General features: G+C 43.3%; 1 protein-coding gene across 3 annotated transcripts in view; it reads right to left on the reverse strand.

Annotated features, from left to right (window-relative positions):
* The window catches only part of LOC104352325 (solute carrier family 35 member F4), a 228,439-nt gene that overhangs the window by 20,328 nt on the left and 186,006 nt on the right, over positions 1 to 22,105 (reverse strand). For all 3 annotated transcript variants that reach the window (XM_086462671.1, XM_086462670.1, XM_086462669.1), the window contains exon 2: positions 3,090 to 3,278. In XM_086462671.1, the coding sequence (XP_086318797.1) occupies positions 3,090 to 3,278 (189 nt within the window). The remainder of the gene's footprint in view (positions 1 to 3,089; positions 3,279 to 22,105) is intronic.

The following is a 22,105-nucleotide window of genomic DNA, read 5'->3' on the forward strand; positions in this document are numbered from 1 at the left end:
TTGTTAACTATTACTATTAGTTACCAGTCGCAGCAACACATGTTGATGTGATATATATAAGAAACAATATAATTGTAGATGTTAAGAGGAGCTGTAGATCCACTGCAGTGGAGAGCATACGCTGTCCTACCTGCAACTTAAATGTGGAACAGATACCCCTTCAGACTCAGGTTTACTTTCCTTTTCTATTACTGTTTCTGCTACAGCCATAAAGAAATGTCAAACTGAGAGGTTCCAAGTTATTACATTAGACCAACATTACATCTAAAAACCGATTCTCATCATAGCAGGGAGCGCATTTGCAATCAAGAATTTTCCAAATCAGGACATGGAGCTTTTTGTAATTGTAATTGTATGGTGTATATTTTTCCTAAAAATAAACAGTATTCAGTGGCTCCATTGTTTAGTGGTGAATCAACAATTTAAATAAAATTACAGGTTTATTAAAAACATGCAGGGGATAATCAGACATAGGTCTGAAAAAGCAAGCATCATTTTAGCATTTTCTTTGGCTGCTGAGAGAAAACAGATATTGTTATGGTACTAATAATGACTGACATCTTCTATTAAAAGGTAAATTACAGTTTATTTGCAAGTTAGAATGGCTTAAAAAGAATATATTACATAACATCCACTTGCAGGTTTTCCTGCTAAGCAAAACCACCATGCAATCAGTCCTTCTTCAGCTAACAGTTAAAATAATCATACAATGACAGCAGACTAAAGCACCTTTATCCATGCTTTCTATTTTTCTATTACCAAATAACTAAGTAATTGCTGTTATTATGCATGACGCTACCATTAGCATTTGACTTGGATTTTACAGTCCCAGGTTTGAATGTCAGGGAAAGGCACAGAAATACACACTTGTTGCAAGTCCTACCTTGGATTTAAAGACCCCTGTAAGTTTTAGCCTGATTAAATGTACAGTGGGGAGTTTTCGTAAGTGCTTAATGGGTAGGATTCATCCCATGTAATGTAGTTGGCAAATAACTGTGTATTCAGACTAAACACGTTGTCTAGGGCCCCTTTATATTTAATGATAAGGGACAGGCATGGTGAGAAGGTAGCTGATTTCATCCTCATATACATCTAAGTCCATTGGGGGCGCTTATGTCTCCTTCGACTAGACGTTTATATACAATTTAAGTGAAATTGAGATGGATCCCTGGCCAAAGTGACATAGTAGCTTGACGGTTGTTTTCAAAATCCATGGGATGTGCACATCTAAATCTTGGCCAAAGAATCAAAAGGACAAGATAAGAAGTATCTTTAAAAATAAATACAGGGCTTGAACTCAAAAACACATGGCAAGCAGGCACACAATTCATATTAAACACGTGTAAAGATTTCCAAGTCATGAAGCTGGGGCTGGAGTAAGCTAGAAAGTAGCACTTGTGTTCAGATACCAAATGACATGCTAATGAGGAGAAAACAAACTGGTCAGCCAAAATGGCTGGTAGATAGCTTTCTACAGTTAGCAAGGTAGCAGAAAACCAACGGACTTATCCTGTCAAGAGCACAGAAACAATCTGAGAACTCAACAAGGATGCAATGACAGGGAAAGAATGCATATGACACTGAAGGTGACACATGGAGATGTCACTGGTCAACAGTAAACTGTGTTGAAAGGCAGCTTGCAGAAATACCCCTGCATGGTCTTTTTGTCTAGAATATAATTCTTGCTTGTGATGCCTCTGTGACAAGACGGTAACAGAAAAGCCTTTTGCTTTCATTTTTCAGAAGAGTGAGATGGGGAAACCAAAACCTACAGGTTTTCTTCTGAACTCTTGATTATTTGGCAACTACATCCTAGAAAATAATATTCTTTATATTTGTTTACCTACCTGTCAGGTCAGTCCTACTTAGACCTCACTAATGATGAAGAGAAATTAACAAATGCAAAATAAATGTTTAGAAGAGTATGATGTCAAGGCACTACTCTTCTCAAGTAGCCCGAAGTCCTTTCTTAGAGAAGATGGATTCTGATTTTGGATGTACCCTAGTGCCAGCATGTACAGAGTTATTTCAGCCTGATATCTGCAAAAATGAGAACAGATTGGTTTTCTGGTATCTTAGATATGCTCTTTACTGCAAGATGCTGTATCATCCACTCCTTGCAGAAATAATCACCTCTGATATTTTTCTGAGGAATTCCATCAAGAGAGTACTCCTGGAGCACAAGATCCCTCCACTTTCCAACACAAGAAGAAAATGGCCAACTCCTGCTGCCATCAGTGGTGAAGTGACAAGAGGAAGGTTCATCTCCCACAATTCCAGTGTACAAGGGAGATCCAACCTGTTCTTCCTCTCCTTTCTGCTCACAGTATCTACACAGACAGTCTTCCAAAGAACTTGGACAGTTAAATTATTTCAGTCATTTAATGCCTCTGTCCTCCTCAACAGTACAATTCAGCAGACTCAAGGCCTGTGGCTGCATACTGTAATCGCTCCCATCCCATCCCTGCTGGTGATGGATGGACACCATGGTGAAGAAGCCAGTGTTCACCATACCTACAGGTTCATTTGAGCTAAACTTCTGCAGTAAAGTGGGTGACACATTCCTGATGGAAGCCCTGATGTGCAGCTGGTCGATGATCTGAACTGTGATGGTCTTCCCTAGATATCCTTCCACCTGTTGCTCCTTCTCTTCCTCTTCATGAGAGCATCCACGATGCGAGCTGAGATCGTCATTGTCTTTGAGAAGGAACATGGCTGGCTCTTAAGGGTCCTGGTCTCTGGCCAGGCTGAAGCTGAGGAAACATAACCACTTTGTAAAAACTAACTTGTGTGCTAAAGTTAATCATCCTTTCAAGATCTTCACTGCTTACTGGCCTTACGATTTCTCAGACATCTAACACATTACATGTACCTACTGAGGCCCAGGCCTTTTCCTCCCATCCTTGCTTCCTTCCCGCCTAACCCCAGTTTGCACACAGGTACAGGAAGGACTTTCATGTGGCTTTGCTGTTCGCAGCACCGTAAACCAATGTCAACATGCTCAGACTCTGCACCGTCTTTCAAAAGACAGACGAAAGAGGCCGTTCGCAGGCATGCTGTGACGCCGGGAATGCGGCTGTTATGCCTACCTGATCTGCTCTGCCTCTCGACTCTGCTGTGCCGACAGATTCCCGAGGGACTTCGATTCTGCAGCTCAAGAATGGGAGCAGCAGAATCTTCAGCAACAGATAGAGGGGAGAGCTGCCTAGTCATGCCTCTGTGTCTGCTGGGGCAGTTGCCTCCTGGCTTGCATTGGATGACAGATGATCGTGAGGCACCTGAGAAGAAAGAGTTTGCATCAGTTTGGCTGTAAACTCCCTGGAGGAAAGCGGGGCTTTCAAACACTGTCAGTGAAATGCATACAAACGATTCAGCAGAAGAAAGGAAGCACACTGTAAAAATCAAGGTTTCAGCTCTGGTCAGAATAAAGTAAGTAAGTAAATAAATACTTAAATCTCTCCCCCCTTATAGAAAAAAAAGCGTTGTATGAAAACCAGTCTTTCCCCTGAAGAAATGAGAGCCTTATGCTGCAGTATATTCTTAGCCCCACGGCTCCATCCATAGGCTCTCAACAGGCAAAGGAATTTGTACTCACGTGGGCCCCTTCCTGAGCACTGACATTGAATCAGGCAAAAGGAAAGGTCACCATTCTCCCTTAGGGTGGAAAGGAGGGCTGAGGAACCCCTGCCTCCCGGGGTCAGTGGTAACAGTCTCTCCAGAGGAGAACTTCCCCTTTCTATCCTCCAGAACGATCCTTGAGACTCTTATATGGAATGAAGCCACAGCCACTGACAGGTCTTTTTGATGAAGACTTCTGCTAAAGCATTGAAGATGCCAGTTTTAAGCCTTTACATGAATGAAATCAGAATCTCCACATCTTCAGAGAAGTTGCTTCGTCTTCTTCTACTAGGTGCAGGCAACACCGAGATGTTGCGTTTCACGCCGAGGCTGTATGGAGGCACAAGGCAGCAGACAAGACCCAGATCCCAGAAGTACCAGTGGTACCAGACGAGAAGTTTGCCAGTGAGGAGGACATCACATTTTACGAGCAGAAGCTTGAAGGACTGGATTAGGAATGAGCAAACAACAGAAGAGAGTGCAGTGCTGGAACGTGGCAGAGTGAGCCTGGTGATCTTGCATGTACTCTCAAATACATTGACGGTGTCTGTGTAAGAGGTCAACACATGAGCAGCACAAGAGAGTCCTCTTCTCAGAAAGTCAAGATGACAGGCCATTTTGGTAAGTATAAACGCGTCTTCATAGTCAGCTGAGATCACCCACTGCTTGTTTTGCTACTTCAACTGCTGACCATCTTACCTAAACTTACAGAAGACACATACACCCAGAGCAGCCCCTGACCTTGCCATGACTTGGAAGGATTTAATTTGACAATCACACCTATTTCACATTGTAAAAAATACAAAAATAGACACAAACCCCATATGCAAGGTGCCAAATGTAGGCATCTCAGAGGGCAACTTTCTTTGAGCCATTCAAGTACACTTCATGCAAATAACTACATGTCAAACAACAACATAAAAGTATACTCTATGCAAGGACTGCATTCAAGATTCAAGACTGCATGAATCAAGCCAACAGTCTTTTGCAGAGGAAGTTCAGAGGGTTCATATAACCTTCAATGACTTAAAGCTATGCTTGATTCACCAGGTCTAACTACAAAGATTCACCAGGTCTAACTACAAAGATTGCAAAGGAAGACATGTATAGAACATGGTATTATACAGAAAAATCCTCTCCCAGCCAATTTAGAGCCTCCAAGGTCAGTTTTTATCCATCAAGTGAACAAGCAACTAACCCTCTAGAGGTGATCTTTCTCAAAGATGCTCTTCCCTTTCTCCTCTGTCCCCTATGAAGGAACTCCGACACAAGCAGGATGCCCAAGTCCAGGTCCCACCTTGCCATATAGTTCTACAAATTCAATCAACGGAGTATACAAGCCACAGTCTATGACAGTAGACTCACAAAAGTCGACTTTGAAGGATTAAGACCTGTATGATGTCTAAGCACTGTATCATCTCTCTTCATTTTTTGATGAGCGCTACTCTCTACGGAGCTTTTTAGAGCCTACTAGATGTTTTCAGACCTTTAAAAAGCCATTCACCTTCACGTATTTCTTTTTTAACAGAGAAAACTGTGAGCTAACAGCCACACCACTCCCCCTGTGACTTTGTTCTACTCTTTTCATAACTTCAAGCCTTATTCCTCCCACTTGTAACAAACAAGCATAACATTACCTACTTTGTACACATCTTGTAAGTCACTCTGAGGTTGAAACGTACATTAGAAATAGCAGCCCTGGGCCATCCACCCCACCAGAAGCCACATAACACCTTTATTTGATAGCTGAAAGTCAGTTCCAGCCTCCACAGCATTAAGTCAATCAGTACTTTTTGGACTAAATAGTCTAAAAGGCACTAGGGAATTTTCAGGTTCCCCAGCTTAAAGAACTTTTATTTTCAGAAGGCGTTCGCTGACTGCCTGTCCTCAGACAATCAGCCACCAAGGTGCCTTGACTCAAATCACTACTCACTTTGATATGCACTAAAGAGATTTCATTACATTGACAGACACACGCTACATCTCAATTCAGATGTAATTTAGAACAAGATCAAGATCCACATTACACTCACCAGAAGTCTAGCAGATGATCCACAACCAGAATTTCAAGGAAACCTATTTCTCCTCACATGCAAAAAGACCTCAGAGCTATTTATATCTGGTACAACAAAGCAAGATCAATCTTTTCCTGTACATTGAGAAACTCAGCAGTTGAGACCCAAACTGCAGTTCAAGAGATTGCATTTAATCAAAAGTCACTGCTTGATTTACTGAATTCTTCTTCCCTTATGCTTGAAAGCAATCAGATAGCACAGCAGTTTATCAGTGTTTCATTGTTACAGTTACAAAGCCTGGGCCATCTAATGCTTACTGAATTTGAACATATTTTAAGGATATACTTTGACAGGGAAGGTGAATAGGTATACACTGGGCTAACTCACCAAACCCGGTACCAGCACCCAGGACAACAAATCACCATTTACACAGTACAGTAGTGAAACCTCGCATGTGTGCAGAGTTACCCCACATGAGAGGAAGGGAAGGCAGAACTCCTGTAACTCCAGCTCTGCGTCTCACACAGCAACTATCAGTTATCAAGCAGGGACCCATTAAGACCCTCCAAATTTTGAGGGATCGAGAGCGGCATTTTCCACTGAACTTCCATATACCTTCATAAATCCCACGTGCTTATGGAGACCTCATGGTCTTAGGCAGTGAGAACACATCCTCTTCAGAAAGGACAACAGCAGGGTGCTGCTAAAACTTGCCACATGCAAATGGAAAAGAAACTATGCACTAAAAAGGTACTATAATACACCTCCTCCGCAGCAAAGGTGGAGTGACGCTCCCTGAGTCAGATTAATTTGACTTATTCTAGATGTCAACCTTAGGATAAGAAAAATAGTGCCCTGGGACTATATGCATCTCCTTATGACTATACAGCGAGTAGCAGAATCATAGAGCAGTTTGGGTTGGAAGGGACATTTAAAGGTCACCTAGTCCAACCCCCCTGCAATGAGCAGGGACATCTTCCTCTAGATCAGAGTCCCATCCAACCTGTCCTTGGGCAACCATCCTGAGTGGAGATGTTCACACGGGGTGGGACTTTTTATCTGACCTTCTTTTAACCTGAATATTCCATGTAAAGGGTTGCACAGCTATCTGCAACTCACGGTGTACAGAAGCCTCATCCAGTTTCTGCAGACTGACACAGTCAATGCTGAGCATGAACACAGTTCATGGCTTCAGCAGAGATGAACCACAGGCTGAGAATGAATCTACATTTTGGGCATCATCTGGCATTTTAAGGGAATGCTACTAAGAAGAGGTTGGGAAAAAAGTAACAGATAGGAAAACCCTCGCCAGACTGCCAGATCTTGACGCTAGAAGTGTTCCTTCATTACTTGGAGATTATAATTGAGCGTCAAAGTGACAATCAGCCCATGGGATTGATAAAGAAGGAAAGTGAGAACTGGAAAGGACCGCACATGATTGTTATCAAGCATGTCTTAATGAGTCAAATCCATCTGGATGACTTTTCACTATTAGATAAAAACAGACCACCGTTCTTTCCCATTTTTTAAGATAATTTTTGGTTTATTATTCTGTTTCAGCAAATCTTTCTCCTTGCCCTTTAAATGTGGATGTTTTACAGCTTAAGAAACAAGGCCATTTCTCTGCACATGGAGACCAAAGGGAAACCAGCAAGTGGAACCCGTGGCTTTCCACATGCTTCTAATAAAGTCTGTCCTTGTCTCGCATTAATTATTATATACTTATCCCAGCGTACTTCAATTTAGCAAGGTAATTATGCTTGTGACTAATCTAAACCGCATGATTAATATCACTGAAATCCATGCCTTTTCACGTTCTTGAATGCCATTCTGAGTCCCAGCTGCGGGACGAGGTGACCACCATGCACTGCTGCTGCCAACTCAGGAACCAGCAGCGCGTGCCTCACCCTGACAACCGTTTTCACCATCCATCTGTAAACTATGCGCAACTCCCTTGCCCCTTGATCCTCTGAAAGGTGCGATACATGACTTCTGGATTTTCGTTCATATACACATTTCCATATGCAGCTCACACAGTCAGAAATTATGTCCTCGCTGTGGCTAGAAAAAACACTTTGTTATTTTGCCGGGGGCTTGGAGAGAAGGGATTACGCTTCGAGGTTCAAACCCAATTCTTTTCAGATTTTATTCATGTATATGACATATTTAGCAATCGACAGCAGTGCTTGGAATAGAAAAAAATCCCATGCCACTTCATTTGGGACAACTTTTCTGGTCTCAAAGCTGTTACTAAAATTGAATCGAATGGACTGCCAATAAAATAGTCAATGCAAGATAAAAATGCAGCCCTGGGAGTAATTTTTATGGTTAGGTCATCACAGAATCGATTTTTTCTTTTCTTTTTTAACCAACTGCCCTGATGGAAATTTAGAACCTCTCAAACAGGTAACTGAATCCCCTTTCGAAAGCCAGCCATGCATTCATGACACTCGATCGCCAACACGAAGTGTTGGCTTATTTAGAGACGGCAACATCTGGCTTGCTAGTATGTGCCAAAATACATACTCTTTTTTTGATTACACAACTAAATTGATGGTTAAATAGGTGATGTAATAAGCTGGACAGTTTCTTCATGTTATGTTCCCAAATCCCAAGTCAGGTCCAGCTTTTCCAAAAAGTCAGTCCAGGCATCTACAATCTACCTTTTATTATTGAGTATTAAAATATGCTTATTTTACCATGTCCTCAAAATCTCAGCTCCTAATAGTCTTTGTTTTTACAGTTACAAAATGATGTCTTCATACCACTGCCGTGGAAACAATTGCTCGGTTTTGACAGATGGATGGAGGTAGAAGCCAGTCTGGTGTTATGTGGAAAATACGTCAATTGAATGTTCCTGCTAAATTGGGCCCCGGTGAAAGAATTGACATTTCCTTTACACTGCAATGTCACCTGTTAGAGCGAGCATCCGCGGCGATGACGGACTCGCTCACACCTCACAAGCCTATTGTTTCCAGCAGCCTGTGCACATGCTCACGTTGATAAGGGCTGGAGGGTTTTGCAATGAAATTCTGGTAGAATGCTACCCAGTAAGGCAAAGATGATGGGAATTTCGTGGCCAGAGAAATACAGGATGCACATGGCCCTACAGGAAAGGGGACTGAGTTGCATTGTGATTGGTAGAGGTGCAGTGAGCTTATTCCATCTATTTTACAACAATAAAACTTCATTAGGTTGGATTAGCCATGGCTTTAATTGGATTGTTCGCTACTGTTAGCACACAACTGGGGGCAGGGCTATCCAACACCATCAGTCCAACGGCAAGTTAGGTCCATAGCTTGTTTTATTTCAGCCAAAGGGACTGCCTGTAAAATCGAATCCTGCCCTTCCTTACGCTGGTGGAAACCCACAGCAACTCAGTGCAATCAGCAAAGCTCATCTGGGCATACGTTAAAGTACCTGAAGATAACAGCTGACCTGGGAAGTTAAAATTCAAGGGCAAACTCTCCCCAACTTTTAATGAGTTCAGAACCAGCACTTTGACTCAGGACATGAAGCCCTAATTACATGTATTAAAACCCAGCAAACAAACAATAGGGAGGGTGCCTCTGCTGACAGTGTGCTCCACAGGTTTGAGGAATAAGCATCTCTCGTTCAGTGAAGAAAAATAATTTCACCATGTCTCAAGACATTTGGAGATGTGTCCTCCACTTAAACACATCCTTCTGAGACACTGCCACGGTCTCTGTGTATTAGAGTTATGCGCATATGTCCGCTCACAGTAAAGCCCTCCTCATTTACTATTTGCTTGTTTTGGAAGTTTTTATGTTTGCAACATTCTGTGATTCTGTGTGAAGGGGATGAGAAGGTTACAACAATTTTTTTTTGTCCTAGGGGAAAACAAGATTTTAATGAAAAACAAATGACTCAGTGATGGTGTACAACATTTCTCTTGTACTATGATTAACTATTGTCAAGAGCAGAAAGCAAAAAAGCAGATATTTTTCTTGTAGTTTAACAGTGACATTCATCAGCAATTTCTGCCAATTATCCCTTCAGTGTCTGTACACAGCCGTTCACTTCAAATCAGCAGACAGCAACTTCACTCACAATTCGAAATCTCAACAACTTCCACATGCCCTCCTATCCTTGCTATAAAGTGAACAAAGAGGCAGCAGAGGGAGTAAATAGCTTAAATTTCACATCCTATAACTAACTTGACGCCACTCTACACCCTGGCACCTAATTACCCTTCCAGATAAGCAGTTTCAGCCCAATTGCCAGGGGAGAAAATCCGTGTCAGACAGTCAAAAAAATCTGCCCCCCCTCCCCATACACATCAGTCATGTCTTGTGCTTAGGTACCAAACCTCACCCATGGTTTCCCACCTCCCATGCCAGCACACTGCACTCTGGATCTCACACGGCAGTGCCATGGTCTCTCCCTGTTACACTGTCCAACGGCTGGGGAAAGACCACCCTCACATCCCACATCACGCATGGGGAGAAGGAAAGCTCTGACCACAGTGACCACTAAATGCCTTAAAAATGGTCTCGGAGCAGAGACAAATGACAGAGATACCTGTCAGAGATGGCCAAGGTGTATCTGACTCTGCCTTAGTAGAGGGATGACAGAAAACTTCCTGAAGTCACCTTCCAGCCCTGCACCTCCTTGGCTTTATGATGGCAACGGTGTTGGGACCTAGTCCCAAGGTAATAACTTCTCCTGATTTAAGATCGAGACTGCTGAACAATAAGGCCATGGACCTTGATTCCACTTATAACTAAGATCTGGAAAAGAAGCACAACAATCTAAACCAATATATAAACAGCAAGAAAACCTGACAGTAACTGGATAGACTGAGGATGTGCCATTAAATCAAGGAGAAAAGATGTGACCGACCCTGCCAACTGCGATACCATGTCAGTTCTGAGTAAAAGAAATATAAAGAGCTAATGAGAAGTAGTTGAGTGCATCTAAATCTAACACTACGAGAGCTGGCAACTTAAGGAATTCAGAATTAAATTAAAACAACCAGAATCGGGCAGGACCATCTGTGCATGGCCCACGTCAGTTGTGAAAACAATCTGGGATTCCACTTGGTCCTGGCAGCCGCAGTGTGTATTTGCTCCCAGTTTCTTTGGTTGCCACACAGAAGATGGTTTTGTACTGCACTGCCAATATGGAAGCTACATCATGCTGCTGTCCCAGCGCCTGATACGATCTGCTAGATGAAATCTCCGGTCAGAGCATCGGTGACATACAAACCTCAAGGTCTGTGAAAGGCCCCAGCAAGACTAGGTGCAGCATTTTTACACACTGGCTGTGCTTGGAATGGAAAGACGGTGAGGTCTGTACACAAAGTACAAGCAAACACACAATGGTATTGTTAGAAGAAGTAGTAGTAGTAATAATACTGAGATTTAACACACATATATTGAAGAGTCAAGGGCCTTCCATTTATGCTTAATGCAGTCAGGTCATATGGGTAGACACATATACATGATTATTCACCTTTTACATATATGGAAAGTGGGAAATAGTTGCTAAATAAGTTGCACAAAGGCATCTACTCATGCAATGGTTGATCCTCATCTCCCCAGATCCCCACAGCTGGCTGCTGAGCACTAAGACTGGGGTTCCCACTTTAAGTGTCATATGCTTGATGCCTGGGCTTCTGCATGCAAACCTGGTAAACACTTGCGAGTCTGTAAATCCATCTTTCTGCACATCAGCTACATGTTCTCCTCATGAAGAACCTGCTCTGAGACGGATGCTTTCCAGGCAAACCAGGAAACATGAAGTCCATAGTCTGCATCCGATGCTGTGTCCTAAAACCTCCGACTGGGAACTGCAGCACAAGATGAATCTGGGCTGCGACATCAGTTACATTCAACAGCTACAACCATTAAAAAAACAAAACCAAAAAAAGACCTCAGCTGTAAGCAACCTGCAGACCACCTTTTTGGGAGCCCTGATGCATGAAGGCAATGGCCAGCTATCTCTGGAGGACATCTCAGCTTGTTTGTTACTGAAGTAAATGGTGCCTCTTTGTATTTCTCTGGTTCTCAAAACCCATAAAGACAATTATTAAAAAACTTGAATCTCTGTTGAAATTTTTGTTTCACTTGTTCATCCATGTACATTTCATTGAAAGTACAGTTAAAAGCATGGAATTTTTTTTTCCCTGCTTTTTTTCCTCCTTACTAGAAGACTTTTTTCCCCTTTCTCATTTAAGCATAACTCAAACAAATTTACCTGTTTAAGCACCGACCAGGAATTCCATTGATTTGACACCAAAACCAATACACCAGCACAGCACGGGTGTGTCAGAACAGACTTTGGGAAAAAAGCTTATTTGAGAACATCTGTAGTGGAACTGGCAGCTCGAGCATCTATTTTGAAACATACTGGCCATATATTTTAAAGTTACTGGGCATGACAAAATGTATTTAGAGTTTGAAGGAATGTAGAAGAAAGTGCTGCAAATGAAGAATTACTTTTTTACATTTTACGAAATCAAAAGTTCTAAAACTTCTATACAAAAGGATCTACATTGATCTACAAAAAAAAACCCCAAACATTTAAAACATCCATTTGGAGTGGAACATTTTGGACTGAATTCTGCTGTCAGAAAACGTTGCTGACACCTCCATCCACCTTGAAAAACAAATGCTGTGTCAAAATCTCACACTTAGCTGTGACAAATCTGGAGTTAGAAAACACAGACCTCCAGTAAGGGTATGAACATCTCCTCCTTCAGCACAGAACTTTTCCAATGGAAGGAGCGTCTGCTTATTGCTCCTTCCCTACCCATCTGGACACTGTATCCAGAATGAAGCCTGGGAAGGACAGGACCAGGCACACAAATACACTCCCTCCACTACCTACACAACTCACAAAGAAGTTACGTGAAAGACACACCTTGTCTCAAGAGGGCAACTTTCTGGCTGAGTGCTGCTGGGGAAAGCCAAGCCAAGCTGCCTCGGTGCTGCCAAGGTGGAAGAAGGCAGCGTAGAGGCATCCAGAAGTATGCCTGCATCCCAGTGTCCAACCAAGCTAAGTTCTTGCCAGCAAATGATCACGGGGGCTGATCCAATCCTCGATGCAGTTCCTGGGAAGACCTACTGATTTTAGTGAGCTTTGCCTCAGCCTCCGAGGAGGATGACAAGGGTGCTTCCACACCAGACTGCTCTGTGAGGAGGAGGGAGCTGGACCGTCAGATGTTTTTATTCAGGTGAATCCAACACATACCTGACTGAGGGAACAACCCCCAGGGACTTACAAGCCTTTGTCCCCTTATTGCAGCTCTGGAGCAAGGACTTCATCTTAAGCTTTTGCTTACCTAAACAGTACCTATGAGACCCCCTCAGTAACAACTTCTGAATGAGTCCCTTGAACACACATTTAAAGGGACATCGTCCGCTGCAACAGACCTACATGACCTTCTTTTCCCCAGACAGGCTTGATCCGACACCAACTCAAGCCAGCTGCAGGATTCATTGGCCTGGGATCAGACCAGCTTTTGACCACTTCAGCATGACTGAGCAACAGATAATTTGATTCAAAGCTGCACACCATCCAATTAAAGAAAATCTCTGTTACAAACTTTGTAATAAATTATACCAGATGTGCCCCCAATCGTTTCACAATTTATACACTTCAAAATAAAAGGTTATGAACCTCTATTAAAAAACCCTTTGAAAATTATTCTTGTCATTGCTAAAATTTACTGACATTTCCAAAAAGAAACAGACATTCTGAGTTAAACTCTCATTTTTACTTTCGCTGCAGTAAATCAAGAGTAGCTTCAATGAAAGCCATGAGGCTGCTTTGACATAAAGTTGTGGTGAAAGGAGTTTAGACCCAGGACACTCCAGAAATCACTCATATGCATCTCATTATTAAATAATTATGATATAGCTTCTACTTTCAAGAAACACTGCAATAAATCCAGGCTGGTTCATAGGTCTCTTAAGATCCGAGTGTAAGAGCAGTCAGCACACTGACATACAACTCAGTATCAAATTGCTTGTACTTATCTCCCACACAAACTATTGCCTCTCCTGTTTGATGGGTGCCTCCAGAGAGTGATTCATTCCAGCTCCTTTAGATACCAGTCTTAGGAGATGAATCACCTCTCAGAGATGTCCAGCTCTCCTGCTGGCCTGCCGACTTCAGGAAGCTCAGAGAACTTTCTCGGTACTTACCGAGGCTTACATCGATCTAGATGCATCTGGAAGAGTCCAAATCTGACTGTCTCAGGCTCAGTCCATGGCAGCACTGCTGTACATGCATTAAGCACATGCTTCAATTTCCTTGCCTGTCTTAGAGCTTAATAAGCACATTTGAGGAAGGGTGGATTAAAATAACATTTTACAAGTAAGCACCTGGGGCAGAAGTAAGTATTTATCTCTGTACTGCTGCATTTTGTATCTTCCAGAGATACTTCCAACTCTTTTCTCCACTGCCCTTGGGGTAACAGCTCCAACAGGTCTCACCCCTGCCCTTCTGTGATGGCATGTTTGGGATAAGCCTCCTCTCCATGCAGTGCCCATACAACCCACCTGGCTCAGGCACTCGCGTACGCACAGTCTGTAGCTGATGCTGTGCTGGGGAGTGAGGGCTGGCAAGACCAAGGTGAAGACACATTCTTAAAAGTATTTGGTGGTCTCAGAATGATACACAATGTCACACTCAGCCCACACGCCAGCTCTTGTCGGCAGCTCTCTCTGCTTCATTTCTTTCCACGTGAGCAGTGTTTTCCGACCAGTGATCTGCAAACATCTGGATGGCTCTTTACTACTGAAGGAGTCTTTTCACCTGGATGTCACTTCACTACCCAGGAGTCAGCAGTTTCTATGTTCTACCAGAAGATACCTAGGAAGCCACAAACCTCAACTGCTTGAAAACTGCCCACAAAGAGCGCACCGCTCCCCTGCTCTCCTCCCAGCACATGGGCCCAGAGCCCAAGTTGCTACAGCACCTCTTCCACGTGCCCTCCCCATGCCTGGGAAGGAAAGGGGGGACAGGGGCAGTGCTCTTGGGAAGCTGGCTGCCCTACCCCATTAGGATTCTTTGGGAATTCCTGCTAAAATCTTTGCTGATCTGTAAAACCGGCTGCACACGCTCACATTTAATGTATGGGTCCGGTATTAGTTCAGCTTGGCCAGCTTCACCCCTAGCAAGAACCTTTCCATTTTCAGCCTGTCGGATATGACAAGTGCTGTCATGTAGTCACTTCCAGTCTATTGCCCTTTCTTCCTACGATGACTGGATTTTCCTTGCCTGAGGAAACAGGCAGTGCAATATTCGACACTGCTGCTGCAGCCCAGCACGGGGAGAAGGTTAAGACTGGACTGAACAGAGGCACCTGACAGCAGCTGGACTGGTTAAGCTGGAGGCAACCACAGCCTGTGAGTTGTCTTAGACCCTAGGGGGTAGGGACAGTCTTCAATCCTCTGCATTCACTGCCTGGTGTGACGCGAGCCCAGTCTGTGCTGGGAGCTCTTGGGAAATAAAGAGCAGCAAATGACCCGATTTAACCAGCACAGCAAGCCAGCTCACCCAGCTGTAACGCTGCTCCTTTAAAAGCAGGTGAGTGTATGAATTACAATATCACACACCCTAAAATCTGGTGCTCTGCAACAGCAATGGACCAACATAAGCAGCAGGTCTATCAGCTCCTTCAACTTTCTTTAAGGCATTTTTCCCTCAAGAAACACACACCAGGGAACTACCAAGCCTGCAGAATTCTCAATATCACACATACACTCCAAAAAAATGACACAAACCATTGCCTGCTCTATCAAAACCCAGCCCCATTTGTAATTTACGCCAGTCCAACCCAGGTAGGTTGAAGAACTGGAAGTCACGCTCTGCTGACAGGCACTGGACCGTGTCTCTCGCTTTGTTTTCATCCTGGATGTAGCGCTGAATTTAACTTACAAAAAGGAATCACATTTCCATTGCTGGTCGGCATAACAAAGCTCAAACCAGAGACAGCACACATCTGGCAATTTTACAGCTCCAGTGTTCTTAACAACGTACCACACCTGGTGAGAAAAGAGTTCATTTCTGGCACAACAAGCAACTTTGGAAAGTACCACTCAGCTCTTTAAAACACCCGACACTGAATATAACTAACTTGCAATGGGGCAGTTAAAGCCTGAGATTTCTACAGACATTTAAAACAAAAATCTTGAACCTGAGCATTAGGAATATTTTTAGAAAAGCTTTCCTTTTGACCTTTGATTTATACCGTACATATACCTGCCGTATATTTTCAGCATGCTGAGCTTTGTATCGGCATCACAGGTACCAGCGCAGTCAAATCTCATACTGGACATCACCACATTTCCAGTTGGCACTAAAGTGTGATGTGAAGTTGGCATGCACTCTGCAAGGAATGAAGCTGTCATGTCTGATCGAGAGCACACAACAGATTTCTATCTGTGGTTTTTGTATTAAGGAATTGCTTTAGAACTGATACTTCTCAAAATAAGGGGAGGGAAAGCAGCTTAATGGAGGAATTAACATCTCAAGCTGAGAGACAGCAAGCACAAAAAAGTTTGTGCCTCCGTCTTTAAAGCAACAAAAATAAATCTAGAGCACAATACTAAAACACTACAGAAAATTCAGTAACGTTATACGGACCTAATGGCACATCATTTTAAAAGCCAGAACTGAAGTACGACTTTAGCAGTTGTTTACATTTTAACATTAGTTTCTTCATCAGAAATCATTCACACAAGCAGCTGAACACAAGCAATAGAAATTTAACTGCACTTATCCTAGATGATATTAAAATACTAAAAATGCTATCCAAGCATTGGTTACTTTAAAAATACACATACACATACAGACACGCACGTTACTTTGCATGGAACAGAGCAGGAAGAGCATGCAAAGCAAATTCCTGCCTAGGGCTGAATATACAGGAAAAAAAGCATTTACCGTCTGGCACAGGCGAATTTAATTCAGAAACATTGTAAGACGGTAATGGTGCCACTCTTGCCGAATGTTTCTTCATCCTTTGGAATTGCTCTCCTACTCACACGCTCACTTCGCCTTTAGCCTGCATCGCTTTTGGTCCCAAGTACTATAGTAAACACTCGGCTATGGCTGGTGGCTGGATGTTGTTCTGGAGATGCTGCAGCAGGATTTGAGTACTGATTTGCTGTTTCCCTGGGAAACCATTTGCAACATATTCAAACAATGGTTGACCTCTGTTAACACTTTTCTTTCATTCAATTGTTAAGCGCAGCAGATAAAATATAAATATATTAGTTCTCGCGCTTCGTAAACTTGAAAGCGCGGCAGCCCCTTTGCTTGAAAGCAAGGATTTCATCAGATATCTGTGCTGTGTTAGCAAAGCAGACGGGAGATTTCTCAGACAACTGCAAGGGAATTATGCAACGCAATTTTCTGGTTCCTTACACTGTGACAATATACGGATGATTACAGTAATTATTTTAAATAAACTCTGAATAATGTAGATCCTATAGAGCTGCTAAATCAGGAATGCCTTGGGCAAAAGAGTCGGTAACATCCAGCTCTGCATCTGATAACGAAGTGATGGTATTGCTGGAATCTCTTCTCTTTTAATGCCCTACAAAAATTGTCACAACCAGGAGATATATATAGGCTACGGTTGGTCTACATTTCTTCCTCACTTCCCTTGAGGCAGCTAGGACATTTTTGCCCGTCTTTCCCTGACATCTCTCTCTTCCATTCCCTTTGTATTATTATTGTTTATATTATTGGAAGTTGTCCACTTGGAGCAATGAGAAAGTTTCAGTGAGCAAACCAGTGACAGCCCGTACAATTTCTGTGACTCTTAGAAAACCCCATCCACTTGTGTAACCTGGCACTGTCCTGGGAGCTTGCTTTGCCAGGAGGTGGTTACCAAAACCTCCTAAGAGCCCTGGCTTCAGAACCCTTCACCAAGAAAACTACTATCAAGTCTTATCCAAGAATTTGTAGGTAGAAAGCTTTAACATTGATATGTTAAAGGCAGCCTAGCTCTACCAGCATCTGCTAGTGAAGCTGCTGAATTTTTAATGGGCACAAGTACACACCTTTCATCTATAGTCTTTGTGCCTTTGATAGCAACTGAGAGTGGGGATTCCCGGCCTGGGGCTTGGTCCTCTGCTGCGTACTATACCACCAAACAGGGAGAAGTTACCGGCTGTAAGGGAGGCCATAAAGTGATTTGAAAAGGATCGAGAATCACTGACCGTCACGTGCTGGGCTTCCTAAAGCAGCCTGCTGGGATCTCACGTGTTTTACAAGTACCGTGCTTGGGGTACGTGTGCAAGGACTGTTCCCATCACTCACCTGTAAGGAGCCAGGACATACGGAGGAGCAGAGGAGAGGAAGCAAGAGTCCCGGCTGGATCATCCTTCAGATGCAGCCGCAGAAGAGCCTGGCACGTGTGGAGAGCTGACCTATGGCATCCTAATGGTCGAGGCAGCCCATGACCCCACTGTACCCAGAGGGGCACGGAGTGATTCTTGGGTCTTTGGGGCAACCAAGCCAGCAGCATAAGACATTATCTTAAACTCACGGTCTTGCCCTGCACATCCCTTTAATGCTGCTCTTTTAGTCCTCTTTGGGAGAGACAGGGTGGCCTGCACGCTTTATTATTGGGTGCGGTAACACAGTAAGGGAGAGACAGTGGATAACCCTATGGAAGGGAAGGAGAAAGCACCTCATCACCCTCTCTCCCAAAGCCATCCTGCCCCAGTGACGAGCACCTGGGACACACTACGGAAGTACAGGAAAGAGAAATGGTTACCATTGCCTGCTTTTCCACCCAGCATGTCCTCTCCTGGAAGGCTTGGAGCTCTCCTTTAGGATCTTTGTTATATCCCCTGTGACTGATAATGCTGCCCACCATGACAGTTTTTTCCAAAGCATCACACTGCATTGCATAAAGCGAACCAGCTTTTACTGCTTATCTGCATGCAGAGGATTTCCAGCAATGTCTAACAACCACTATTCCAAAGAAAATTATCTTCCCAATTTGCAGAAGGAATTTTTTCTCCCCTCCAAAGTGCTGAGAATCAGCGGACTTTGTGATAGAGTAATCATCAGTCAAGTAATTGCTGGCTCCACAATCACAAGGCTATCTATTAATACATGTCTAGTCCTTGAGCATTTATATAATATAAACAACATAATAATATAACACAGAGATTGTTTTTAGAAAACCGTTTCTGCAAACAGGAGCTTATAATGGAATCATTAACGAACCTTAACAATGGTGAGGATGAAATGCATGAGACAATGTCAAGCAATTCGAGACGTTTCTTTCAGACAATTTCAACATTAATGGCAGAATGTGATTGCATCTATAAAGGAAAATCAGCCATCGTTTTAACACCGTAACTCAGAAGCCATATTCAAATCCACAAAGCACTCTTTCAAATACCTACCCCAGCAATCTCTGCTTTGTACGAGAGTTGCAAGAGAAACAAAGCAGATACAAAACTAGTTTAAAAATATATGTGATTGGTACCGATAACTCCCATCAAAGATTGCAGCTTGAAAAGCATCAGCTTCTCTAGCTACACAAGCACGAGCTTTGGCCATCTGTTTCTGTTCCTACTATGAATAGCTGATTGCATTTCTGTATGAGATGCTATTCATACAGGTCCTCTGATCCTTCCTGTGTACTCTCTATCTCCAAGTGTGCTGAAGAAAAGAATAAAACAATATGGAGTGCAAGTGAGAGAAGCAAGCTCTGTCCCTCTTTCCTGAGGTACATCAGACACAAATCCATCCACAAGTGGAATGTGATGTCCAAATTTACCAGGATGGCATGACAATTACTCCACAGACTGCAAGTCAACATGAAATCTGCTGTCCTATGCCATCTTACTCACCTCATGTTTATGCAAGGCACCACAGTGGGAAAACACGGGGTTTTCCCAAAAACATTCAAGAGTAAACTAGCTTCCAGGTATCTTTAAAACCTGATCTTCCTATGTTGTTGCTTGCCTCAAGTTCTGTGTTTTCAGTCTGCAACACGTTACAGTATTCTCATTTGCAGGGAGTGGAAGCTGTGTGATACCTGGAAATCCGGCTCACGATTTCCCTGACCGTGAGCCTCAGATCACCGTCAGCCACTGCCGAGCGTGCTGGCTTGGCAGTCTAGAATTAACAAAACTCAATACAATCCAATGCTCCACATAATCAATCTACATACCCAAGTATGTTCACTCAGGGAGTCTCTATTTGTCAAAGAAACATGCAGTTGTGTAATTATTACAGCAATTACAGCAGTGTAAATTATACAGCTTGTAACTATACAGTGTAAATGATAACCCAGGCTGCAGGCTCACAGCCTCCACAGCTGTCCCTAGCTAAGGCAAACACTGGTAAGACACTAACCAAAGCTCTTGAGCCACAATATCCATTCCCTTGCACTGGTTTTATTGTAAAAGATCATCACTGCATGAGGTCTGTCTTAGCAGAGATTCCTCATCCCCAGCCAAGAGTCCCAGCGGTCGGAGGCCTCTGAACCGCATCCAGACTGCTTCCTACCACCCTCCTTGTGCAGGCACTGTCCACGCTGCCTGCAGCGGTCTCTGTCCCCGGCTCAGTAAATGTTAATCCAGAGAACACCGGGAAGCTGCCAGTTTGCTGACTCACTAACCAGACAGCAAACCAGCGCTGGAAGCGGAGTCAGAATTAGAGAGTGCTGAATCACATCCCCTAACAAGTACTCCACGCTCACAGCAGAAAGCGGCTGATGCCGTCAAAACATATGCTGTTCTCTGGGCTTACAATATCTCTGCAGCAGTCAGTCATGCATATTCAAGGGACCTACTGCAAACGTGAAGGCTATTTACTCTTCTTCACTGAAGTTGCAACCTACATCAAAAGCTGTAGTTTAACTCCAGGTAACCACAGGTTTACCTTAAGTGTCAGCCCCACATGGATGGATGTTTGCTTGCCACAAACTGCACTCCAGCCACAGATCTACTCAGTTTCTGCTGACAAAACCCGTGAGAGAGAGTAAAATCATTTGGAGGTTTACCTTGTGGAAAGATGTAAAGGATAAGGTCCTCATGAAGGACACTACACCACCTCGTGTTACTAGTTGGTTATGGTGTCTGTAGTCCTAATCAATGAACAAATTGAGCTACGTCAGGATTGGTTTGGGGAGCTTTTTTCCCTTATGGGAAACAATAACCAAATTTACAGTATTAATATCCTGTCACTTCCCATCACGGTTATATCTGATCCAGAGCGGATGACAAGTGTGCTGTGGCCCCAGGAAGACAGAATCATCTCAGCTAAAGGAAAACACCTGCATAAGTACATGAAACACTGAATTTTCACACTGATAAGGGAATTCATCTCACTTGACTTTGGACACCAAAGTCCAAACCAGCTATACCAAAATCTTTTTAAGTTGAGTGGTGGGAAACTGGTAACTCTAGAAGAAAACTCTCCTGGTCTCTCTTAGATGTCTGTTGTAAACTGAGACTAGTAACTCTCTGAAGCACCCACTTCTTCCCGCTGACTACAATGGCGGTGAGGTGACTTACACCTGGTCACCCGGCTTTTAGACACCCTAGTTAGGGCAGATGCTCCCAAAGAGAAACACTCTGTGTGAACACCTGATAAAGACATGAAAGGACTTTCTTTGACTCTAATCGATCTTGGAACAGTGTTCAGATCCAAAACTGTAGTCTTTGTACACCACTAGTTACAAGAGCCGTATGAAACCCACTTTGCCTATGTCCCTGCAGCCGACAGGTCAGTCCATTCCCAATCTCTAGACTATAAGACTCTCATAAATGTGACTTTTATTGGCTCCTCCAGACTGAGCATGTGTTTTAAGATGACAAGCTAAAAGGCCATTATCAAGTTCATTTTATCCTGCTGGAATACAAATTAGATGCAAGACGCAGAAGAGACAAACAGTTAAACTGAGATCAGAACAGATGTATCCTATAAAAGGGATTTTTATGTATAGCAAAGTTAAGGTTTTAGTTTGAACTTTTACCTTGCTTCTAGCAAAATCAGAAGCATACAGCAAATGTTACTTAGTTCAAACAACGAATCCAATCCAAAACAACTTCCAAGGCTCACAGGAAAAAAGGAACGTACATCTCGCTGCTGTGCCCAGTGACAACGTACAGATTCTGAAGAATTAAATCCTGAATTCCTTACTGTCTTAACTCTCACTGGCTTAAATACTGTTGGATACCCCTGCTCAGCAACCCAGAATATCAGCTCTGTTCTGCTAAGCATCCCATTAACACCTACCCGGCAGGTCACAGTCCTTCACCCCACCAGCGTGTGCTCACACATCATGTGGTGTGGACACGACTGCACACACCTCTTCTCTCTGGGCTGTCTGCAGGAGTGACAACTGTCTCTGCACACATCCAGTTGCTACGTGACCAAACACATGACTCCACCACAGAGATATGGCAATTAATTATTCCCCAAGTGTAAATTAATCAGTGTCCACAAGCTCGTACTCGGGTGAT

This window comes from Leptosomus discolor, chromosome 3 (assembly GCF_034619465.1).
Source record: "Leptosomus discolor isolate bLepDis1 chromosome 3, bLepDis1.hap2, whole genome shotgun sequence".
In the NCBI taxonomy this organism is placed as follows: domain Eukaryota; kingdom Metazoa; phylum Chordata; class Aves; order Leptosomiformes; family Leptosomidae; genus Leptosomus; species Leptosomus discolor.